The sequence below is a fragment of the Sphaeroforma arctica genome (assembly GCF_001186125.1).
Source record: "Sphaeroforma arctica JP610 unplaced genomic scaffold supercont1.149, whole genome shotgun sequence".
In the NCBI taxonomy this organism is placed as follows: Eukaryota; class Ichthyosporea; order Ichthyophonida; genus Sphaeroforma; species Sphaeroforma arctica.
The window spans coordinates 3,068-13,594 of record NW_014040409.1 but is presented as its reverse complement, the minus strand read 5'-3'; the positions used below and the strand labels follow the sequence as shown (position 1 = coordinate 13,594).

Sequence of the window (10,527 nt, the reverse complement as noted above, 5' to 3'; positions counted from 1 at the left end):
AATGGTAAGGGTTTGTTTGTGTCTGATACTGCGCGTGAACTGGTAAAGCCGTGAAGTGTCTATTGCGATTTGTGAATGCGAGCGCCACTGCGACCACATAGTCTGACACAGTGACGTCAAACTGTCCTTCAATGCAGATACGAGTCGACAACAAACAATAAACAGTTAGAAACACACTACTATCCACATAAAAGAAATCCTGACCAAATCTATTTGTGTATCCAATAGATTTTTATAGTCAGAGTCTGACTCCATAGACGACCATAGCTTTCTATAAAAATTAACCTACATACTACAGCATGATTACTATTTTACTACTAACTAGTAGTAGAGTATTTAAAAATAAATACTAGATATTTTGTTCTATTCAGGAGGCTACATACATAGCCTTCTGAAAAAAGAACTTATGTAAATTTTTAGTCTGAGTCTGACTCGCCAGTACAGACTACAGACTCATGAGTACAAACTACAAGTTCTCAGTTCAGACTTCACTGCTTCAGGCGGCACTCGGCAGTCGGCACTGTCGGCACCCTTCAAATGAGTCAATGACACTAAATACTCTCTCTTGTATTTAGTAGCAGTACCATATAGTCGTAGATCAAACTTTGTATGTAGTATGTAGCCTCCTTCTTCAAAAGATTCATACAAAGCCTTCTTCTTGTGGTGACATTTTTTTTTTACGTTAGAAGCGCAGCCTTCTGAAATCTGAATTCAACATTAGTAGAAGGCTATTGTGCAGTTGCCGACTTGCCGATAGTCGGCCAAATGACCCCTCCCGACTCGACCCACGGAGCACGAAATAATGACCCGATTCGAGAGTTTGATAGCGGAAAATGCTCAGCAAGACCTGATCTGAAATATCACCCGGACACATTTTTGATATTACGCCTGTTTCAAAACCTGATTCTGACTGATTTGGGAAATATTGGCCGTTTTTTCAGTATTCACCCTTCCAGTACGAATTTTGGACATTTGTCAACTAAAAAATCCGCAGGATTTTTGATAACTCTAAAAATAGGGGAAGCTCTGGAGTTTTTGGAGCCGAATCCTAGGGTCCTCCTATATCGTGCATAGTGTCAACAGTCCGACATCCGACAAGACAAAGATGACATCAAACTAACATCTTACAGACAAAGATGACACCAGTTTCGCGTATAAAAAGGGGACTCAAATAGGTCAAAGAACAACAGTCCACGAAACTACCAGAGAAAAAGGGACAGAAATCCACATGCCCGGTCATTTATAAGATCTGTCGAACTGTCAAAAATAATAAAAAATATTGATATTGATTGAGTTCAGTGCAGCGATCACAGTAGGTTCAGTGTAGCCCAGGCCCCAGTAGTATTGACCTTTGTGGCGTTATAGCATACTACTTTTCAAAGATGGTCTATGGGGGGCTATATGTGCGCGTATAGCGAGTCTCGACGTATATTTCGGGTACTTCATATTCTAACCAGTAGCTTTTGTACCAGTGAGAATATGATGTACCCGAAATAAACGTCCATTAAAGTAGTATGTATGCTCTATGCCAGAAAGGTCTGTTAGGTATGGATCTTATTTACGGGTGGCTAGTTTGACCCAGTTCTGGTACAAACTGAAATCCTTCATAACCTTTAAACCAATAGTCCGATCGAGATGAGATTAAGCATACGTTTATTATTCGTTAAAACAAAGTAGTTGTGCTTTCTAAGTGCCAATGAGATTGATTTTTTAAAGAGTAAAAATCTCGCTCCCCCTTCTCCATATGTTGTCCGGGAGTCCGGGGAGTCCGGGCCTATGATTTAGAGCCTTCTTTTTTATATATAAAAACAAATAGGTCATCAAACAAAAAGAAAAGGAGAATGAAGGCATCTGCATATTTATTTATTTAGCTTCAGTTCAGTAGTATGTGGTGATGCAGACGTAATGCAGACGTGATTAGTTGGCCTTTACGCAGCAACAACATACACAGTGTGGTCCGAAGTCAATAATCAGTAAGCGGCAGCGGCTACTTTCCTAGTAATATATAGGTGACATACTCATATACCAATGTAGTCACTTTTCACCTTTACTTTCACACACACACACTTACTGGTACACACGTATTCATTTTCACTCTTACTAACACACAAACACACACTACGCGTGCACACGTTTAGACACACACATACACGTGTACACAAACAAACACACACGTGCACACAAATATATATACACACATACACACACAGACCCACCCACCACACACACACACGTGTACACACACACACACACACACACACACACACACACACACATTATATATTTATATATATATATATATATATACACATACATACATACATAATCATAAAAATGTGTTGTTAGGGGGTTTTCGAGTATGTGTAAGTGCGCTAATAAGACATGATAAGATATGCACACCTCGCTCCCGGAGTTTCGATCAGAGCGCACAAAATTGAGCAGTGTAGACAATTTAAGACCAGGTTTAATCTATCCGGATAGTACGTTGGATGCAGAAGCTAGCCCACATTGCAAGCGTGGCAAGGATGGGTGCAAGGGGATGTGTGTTTGCGCACAGGCAGTCTATGCGCGCAAACACTTACAGAGTGTGCGTGAGTATGATACAGTGCCAATTGTAGTACCATCAGAGGCAAAGAATCGCGTAACGTTCAATGCGTACCCTATCATCGTACCGCATAATTCAGGGAAGGGAAAGGATAAAGCCACCTCGACTGTAGCGGATAATGTCAGGCAGTATAAACGCCATGTCTCGCTGGCTTTCACTAGGGCCACCGCGCGTCTGCCCCAACGGCCGCAAATTGGGAAGTCTGCCAAAATTTGCGGTAACACACTTGTTAACAGGCTTAGTGATAGTGATATTATCTGTACTCCGAGTCTGATGCACAGTCCCAGCGCAGAGAGTCGCACTACCGAGAGAAATAATAGCATTAGCGCATGTTCGAGTGAGAACTTAAGATATTCAGTCAGTGATTTTGAACCCAATGAGGGCAAGCTTGCGAGTATCTCGCTGCCAAATCTTGGTAGCGAATTCGAACACCCTGAGGATATTTCTGAACGACCCCCGGACTCGAAATGTTTGGGGTGTGCGTCGGTGCACAAAGGTCCTTCAAACGTAGGCGGACATGATATGCGCACGTTCGGACAAGCGCAAAATGATAGTAAGCTTTCGTACGGTGCTGGCATACGCAGTCGTAGCTTAGACGACGCTGATACTGGAGAAAGTGTGGGTAAAACCTTGCGCAGACGGCATACATTGGAAGGTAGCCATATGTATGAGTGCCCAGTAGACGACCTGTGTATCGCAGAGTGTTTGGATATGTGCACTAGGTGCGCGGAGCACGACTCTACTACCAATAAGTGTCAGAATATATGCGTGCATGTGTCGAAATCTGCACCGGTTTCTCGGCGTACGGTCGACCGCACCAACGGTGAAATGGGCCCAATCGAGTTTTCTAACTCAGGCGGCAAAGTATCCACTTCTGAGCTAGGCCATGCTGAGAGGGAGTCTTCTTCGGATTTAATGGCGGGATGGGAGTTAATTGACAAGCGGGATGTACAGTCATACTCGGCATCGGTGTCAAGCGATCGACGAGCGGTCAGAAAGTCAAGTTCGCAGACACTGCAGGAAACGGGAAAGACGCTTGAGAGTGACAACACACAGTTCAATACAGATTTAAATACCGGGTCACTCGGGGCTACCGCGATCGAAACAGGCCAAAACATGAGTGCGACCGGCATTTATCCCCTAGCTACAATCAACGAGAACGATAGGGGTGCGAACGTGCATCTGATATCTTCGAAGGATCAAGGGAAAACAAATGTGGTGTTTGGAGTGCAGCCTCAACATTCGCAAAGTGCCACGAACGTTGCACCCATGTGGTTTCAAGCGATGTCCGCGGAAGCACAGGAAGCGATCGAACCCATTGGCAACAGCGGCTCTGAGAACGTACGGGAAGAGTGTGAAGGGGACTTTTCTTTTGCCGTGAGACCTGGTTTTAATGTGAGGCTGACGAGATGGTTCAGCGACTACAACCGCATGCGCAAACTAAACCTCTGGGTTTATCTGTTAGTCTGGCTTCCGTTATGCAGCGCACTATACCTACCCGCGTATCTGATCAACTCTCAATCCTTGCTTGAGTCGTGGACTAACAATGAAGACATCGCATACGGGTCAGCCGTTCTATGTTGTATGATCACACTAGTCCCAGCGCTCGTGATATCGTACTACTTGCACATCTACAGAGACCGGCCCATGGTTAAAAGCAGGGGGAGGGAGTTCCTGTTTCATTTATTCTTGGGAGGTATCTTCCCCTGTATCATACTCAGTTTCATAGAAGTAATAGTTTTCGCTGCACCCGGGGTACCCGAGTGGGTTTACTATGTGGTCGTCGTGCTGCAAAATTGCACGCTTAATCAGTTCGTGATTGCCATCGTCGCAAGGTATGCGATTGCCTCTTATACATTACCAAATTGTCTAATTGGCGACCTGACCTATTCGCATTATGTGATTTCGTTTGGCTTTCAGTCCAAATTGTTGTCTGTGCGGGCTCATTACACGACAATCTCCATGTGTCGCTCTGCGATGCGTTGCCTGCGATGTTATCACCAAATTCCAGATTGGATGTGTGCCATCTTGGGACCTATGTCCAGAGGTGCACCACGGGATTCAGGGTTTAGTGTATGCATGGCTATAATGTGCAAGCCAGGTGTTAATTTACCATCATTACTCACATGTACTGCTTGTCATTCTTTTGTCACAGGCAGCGTATGATCTATCGCATCTTTGCGGCGCACAGCTACCAGCTCTCATTCTCCTATGGCTGGTTCACGTTTTTGCTTACCTGCTCTTGGGCGCTGAGCGTGGTACCCTTCAGTGTGGTGTTTTTCATGAATGCTAGAGATATCGAAAGTAGATACTCGGACGCTCAGTTTACAATAGGGTGGGCGGGATCCATTGCACAAACCCTGCTGTACTGGGGCCTGTTTGTGTACTACTCGTACTTTTCGAGAGGGGCGCACGAGAAGTTCAGTGACTTCTATCAAAACATCCGACTGGCGATTTTGTCGCCTACGCTTTTCTTGGCACTCTTCATTGCCGCGAGTTTCTACCAATACTCGCCGTACGCTAGTCTGGTAATCCCGTACCTCTCCTGGTTTATAATATCACTCTATATGGTTGACAGTTTTCCCGTGCCGCTGTACCTGTGTGCAAGGGGTGTAGACTTGCACATAGAATTGGCCGAGGAGCGGACTCCCGGGAGTGCCCCTGTGCGCAGTGAATTCGTACAAGCACAGATGAGCCAACGTTTGTCACAGGCCTCAAATGCAAGGCGTGGTGTAGTTAAATCTGCGTCTATGTCTATGCCGCGTTCTCAAAGTCTAATGGAGGATATTACTGATGCGACTAACTCATCCGGTGGTGTAGCTCTAGATTCCGGGGAGACCCGATCGGAGCAACTGCGACCCACATGCACGGTTTGAACACAACCGAATCGCGTAGTGACAGAAATGTGTTGACTAGGTGACTAGGCAGTGTGCAACACAGAGACGATGCAATGTTTAAAGAATTTCGATGGCGATTACAGACACACAACACACGCCTGGATGGAGGCATACCTTAAATGCCAAGAACTCCATCAAATACGCCTGGATGTGATATGGTGCGCTAGGGTTATTTAACTTCATAGCTTGCGTTCAATTGTTGCATCTGATTCACCAATGCACTTTTTATGAGGAGTGCATCAGAGTTGACAACCAAGCTGGCTTATGCAGAGAGACAGTGTTACAAGTCAAGCCACAAATGGCATCGTACCTCCATTCAATGGCAAGCAGCCGCACAACGCTGGAGCTATGATATGAATTGCGTAGTGCCACGCTTAGTTCGCGTGCAGGCACCCAGAGGTTCACAGCTATATGTTGTACTCTATGCCCTGGACGTGGGTTGAATATTATTTTCTAGCAGTGGGGGGTAGTAGAGGTTCTCAGACCTAGGCGAGGCTAGCATGAATTACAGGACTGCGAGGAATGATTTTACGAGCGTGAGCCTGTAGAGTGTGACGAGATTACATGTAATCCGTATCAGTACGTTAAGATCTGCATTGAAGACAAAATGAGTGTGCTAGTCAAGTACCGGGAAAGTATAATGCGCCGGCACGCATATTCTACCACCAAAATATTATAGTCTAACAGTCTAAAATTGAGAGTATGTCATAGCATAGGAGCGTTTATCCTGAGAATTGTTTGGCATGCTGCAGGGCACCATCTACGCTCTCAGGCTTGTCCCGACATTTCTGATATCGCCCGAGTGCCGCACGTTATCGACAAAGAGTTGTGAGATTAAGGGACTCAACCCGTCACCATACTGACAGTGTTCGTACAAATACCAGACAACGGAAATTAATACATCTACACTTTTGAATGCTTTTGTTTGAATTTTAAAATGAAATATATAGTTCCTCTATACGCTTGGATTCAATAAATTAATACTGCGTTCGCACGCTTCAATTAATTAGAACAAAAAGTGCATCTGCACGCTTTGATCGAGGATATCCAACGTAGTGTTCGCCTACGTGATCTTTATAATTGTATATGTACTTTTTCTCGAGTCTTTATTATTTTGTAGTTAAGTCATTTCCCCAGCAATTTTTACGCATGCCACCTGTCCATTGCAAGGGCGAACTCACAACAAGACATTCTAATTAGAGCGAGTCAACATGAACTCTCAAACATCCAAGAAATATCACAATAAACCAGGAAGGTGAGTTATATTCTCTATCATTCCAAGATATATCACAATAAATCGGGTAGATAAGTTATACACCGTCCCGTAATAAGTAAACGTCATGTTCGGTTGCTGGCGCTAAGCGCACCGCTTAATGCTCCTTATAAGTCAATTATTCCCCTAATGAGTCTCCTGGGAGTTTTCTTCTCGGAGGCAGGGGTTGTACGGTTGGTCATAATTCGCGTGTTTGGTATAGTAGTAGTGGCCGTATTGTCGCCTGATGGCTCATCCGCATCCTGCACAAATCCAAAAAAGCAAACATTTGTCAGGACGAGATCGTAAATATATTAAAGATAATAAACCCCTGAACAAAAATGCAATACAAAACATCAACTGAATAAGGCACAATGATTTGACTCCCGCACTTACCGCGTTGAGGGCGTCTCGGCCACTCCTCTCCAAGTACTCCAGAGATTTGGTAGTTTGGCTTATTTGCTCCACCTAACACAAGGGTTCAGGCGATAAAAGACAATTTGATTCTATTGCATCATTGTGGTATGATGTATAAGTAGCCTCTCTAACATATGCGTTTAGCGATATACATCGAAAAGCGGACATATCGAGTAAAACAATAAAAACCGATCCCCAGTCTGTCGTGACAGATTAAGGCAGCTAGCTCCACAAGTGTGCGCGAATTAGGGTAAAGTTGTTTTTAACAACTCGAAGTTATCACGGATGATGAAATGAAAGAAGAACACACCAACAATACGAAACATAAACGCCCCAATTTAAGGTATATTCCATTGAAGAGGTATATTCTCATTCAAGCGCACCGCATGCATAACATGGATACCTTGAGCATCAAAGATGACTGCTCCCTATTGATACGCTCGTGGAGACTTCGGTCTGCGTATAATTTATCTCTTGACAGTTGTTCTACTTCATCTTGATTCGCAGTAGTCGCCATAGATCTATGGCGCTCCTCCATCATGTGCCACTGCGCGCGCTCGGCAAGCAACCTATAGGATTCAACGAGTGTACCTCTTCAAAACATTATATTCTGCAATGATGTGCTATTTAATATAAATACTTCCCGCGAAATAGATCACACTTCCTTCTCGCTAAAGATCCGTGTACCTTTACTCTGCATTCCAGAATAGATACGTGCATGTAGTATATTTTAAAGTCAAATTGCAGCTTTTCCATATTTTGAATATACCGCCAACAGATACCAAGTAGAGCTGATGAAAGGGGCATCAAGGAAGTCAATACGACATAGCTTCAAAAAACATGCCTGACATTGACCTACCTGTCGAGAGGAACCTGATATTGGTCTAATAATGTTTGTCTTTCAATGTTCATTGGATTTGGCAGGACCTCTCTTTGTAAACTTCCTATCTCACAGGGATCGCTTTCTATGAATTCCTGGCATATTTTTTCGGCTACATTATAAAGGGGGTATGCATCTATTCAGTAAAGGCGACCATATTTACATATCACATTACATGGAGGCTGATAAGAAGGTTTGTACGAGCAAAAATCGAATCCTTGGCGATAGACGAAATTCAGTCTGTATGGTCTCACTTGCGGGAACAAAGTTTGCCGAGGTATAATTGTTAGGCTGTTCGAGAATCATCTCGATACAAAGGGGGTGTAGTGTGTAAATAGCCGACTATGTGATTAAATTCATCGATTGTTATTTCCTACAACGGGGTTCGATTTGAAAGAATTTACAAGCACGCTCGAAAGAAAGATGAAATCAAATCAGAGCACCCATACCTGCCGTTAATTTATATGAATTACTGTCCATGGCCCTGTAGTGGTCCAGTACCATGGACATTGACGCAGTCAGAAGATGTCTCAATCGCTCACTTTCTGATGGGATATTGTCCGGCACATCTATTCGCAAGTCTGAGGGTTGCATCATGAATTGTGACAGAACAAGCACAAGTAAGAAGATTGGAGCAGACGTAACGTTACAAGGGTGGTTGAATATTGCAATACGTTCCATTTTGACTTCAAAGCGCCAACTATGGTCGTTGTTTAACTGAAAAAAAAAAGAGGTTCTTCTGCTGATAGAAGGCCATTGCTTACTGGTACTCTCGCTACACCTTTTCAAAACACATATTAGATATTGTAAAAGAAACATACGAAATCTCTGCTTTCTCGATGTTGCTAAGGTGATTCACGGAGCCTAACCAGATGTACACAAATGCGAGGGTATCCTGCGGAGCCACGCTGAGCTAATCAATACAGCAGTATAGTTAAATTCGCGAATTCCAACTCAAGTACTATTTTTGTTTTGGGTTAACAGAATACGCATATATAAACGGTAGCTCAAGCGCATACCTGATATAGATGACTCCGATAGTATTGAAGAGTCACCTCCTCCCCGCACGGACAATTTGTGTGATTTTCCACTCGACCTGGGCGTTTCTATATTCCTTTGGTTTGGCGTCCGTATAGAGGGCGTGCTTTGAATTGGCGCCATATCCTTCCCCCTGGGGGTGGGTACGTCATCATATTGCGGTCTACTACTGACCCTTTGGGACCGGTCTCTTATTTTCCTGGAGCTATTACTAGGAGCTTGTCCTTGAGATACAGATTGTGGCGGGTGTGGCAAGTGATCGTGAACACCTGACCTACGTGAGCTTCCGACTTGGGGGTTGGTTTGTGTGCGCGGCGTACTCCTTTGATTCTGTGTGTGATCGTAGTCGGGCGTGTAGGGCCTATCATCGTGTTGGTAAGGATCATCTCTGTCTTCTTGTCTCGTTTCTAAGCGGGTCTTGCGACAGCTTGTTGCTTGCCGCGTGTGTGATGGTGTGTGGATATGATCACTTCTATTTTCCGAAGTATCGACATGGTGATGATTTGGCCACCTTTGATCATGGCTCTGGTGTCTATGGAAGTCATTCCTGCTTCTATTGCTCGATACTGGGCTGCGGAACGATCCACTATGCAAAGCCTCTGAGGCATTAGGTACTGTCCTCCTGTGTGATATAGATACTCCCTACACAAAAGCAATAACAGCAACCACGTGAACTCCAGTAGATACGTGAGAACCAATACTACGTTGGCATAGTAGGAAATGTGAGTCGGCTTTGTGACTATAATGACCAAGGTATTATTACAAAGAGAAAGACGAACAGTATTCAAATTAGTATATATAAAGGATTGACGACACACCAGTAAGCACAATAACGAGTGGGTGAGCACTCACATTAGATATGTTATTTCAACTCATTGTTCAATATATGTACCTTGAGTGATTACAGCGAGAAGCACTCACAATACACGTATACGCAATACCTCTAATCGTGGGGCACTCGAATATCAGACTAAACTATTTGTACCAAACTCCAGACGTTCAAAGAAGGGTAGGTACGGGTGACTGATACTACATAAATACATTTGCTGTTTGCCAGTGGCCTTCCCAGGTCAGTATGACAATCGTAGTCACGAGACTACGCTTCATTTTAAATAAAATGATTCGTCGTTCTATAGAGTAAAGGTATGGACGACTAAAACCCGTTCGCAAGCACAAGATTCTTTTTTATTTACGATGTGCATGCAGATATATATATATAAATATACATACATACATACTTACATAAACACAGATATATATATATATATAAATAAATATATAAATATATATATATATATATATATACGTGTAGATATAATAATATTTACAAACGTACGTACAGACGTACATACAAATACACACACACTTAAACATATCTCTGAATACAGTTAAGTATGCTTGTCTAATGGAAATAGAATAGTAATGGACGATACATACA

General features: G+C 43.4%; 2 protein-coding genes across 2 annotated transcripts in view; one reads left to right on the top strand and one right to left on the bottom strand.

The window, feature by feature from the left end:
* The first annotated feature begins 1,851 nt into the window (after nucleotides 1-1,851).
* SARC_03060 (hypothetical protein) lies at nucleotides 1,852-6,508 on the top strand. The gene is made up of 2 exons (XM_014303146.1): nucleotides 1,852-4,440; nucleotides 4,761-6,508. The coding sequence occupies exons 1-2, from the start codon at nucleotides 2,393-2,395 to the stop codon at nucleotides 5,479-5,481; spliced, it is 2,769 nt and encodes a 922-aa protein (XP_014158621.1). The 5' UTR covers nucleotides 1,852-2,392; the 3' UTR covers nucleotides 5,482-6,508.
* Nucleotides 6,509-6,527: 19 nt separating this feature from the next.
* Nucleotides 6,528-10,527, bottom strand: part of SARC_03059 (hypothetical protein) — a gene marked incomplete at its 5' end in the record, with an annotated part of 4,678 nt that continues 678 nt past the window's right edge. Inside the window, 6 exons of the mRNA XM_014303145.1 lie at nucleotides 6,528-7,017; nucleotides 7,151-7,222; nucleotides 7,575-7,740; nucleotides 8,031-8,163; nucleotides 8,501-8,632; nucleotides 9,071-9,731. Coding sequence (XP_014158620.1) covers nucleotides 6,883-7,017; nucleotides 7,151-7,222; nucleotides 7,575-7,740; nucleotides 8,031-8,163; nucleotides 8,501-8,632; nucleotides 9,071-9,731 — 1,299 coding nt within the window. The 3' untranslated portion in view covers nucleotides 6,528-6,882. The remainder of the gene's footprint in view (nucleotides 7,018-7,150; nucleotides 7,223-7,574; nucleotides 7,741-8,030; nucleotides 8,164-8,500; nucleotides 8,633-9,070; nucleotides 9,732-10,527) is intronic.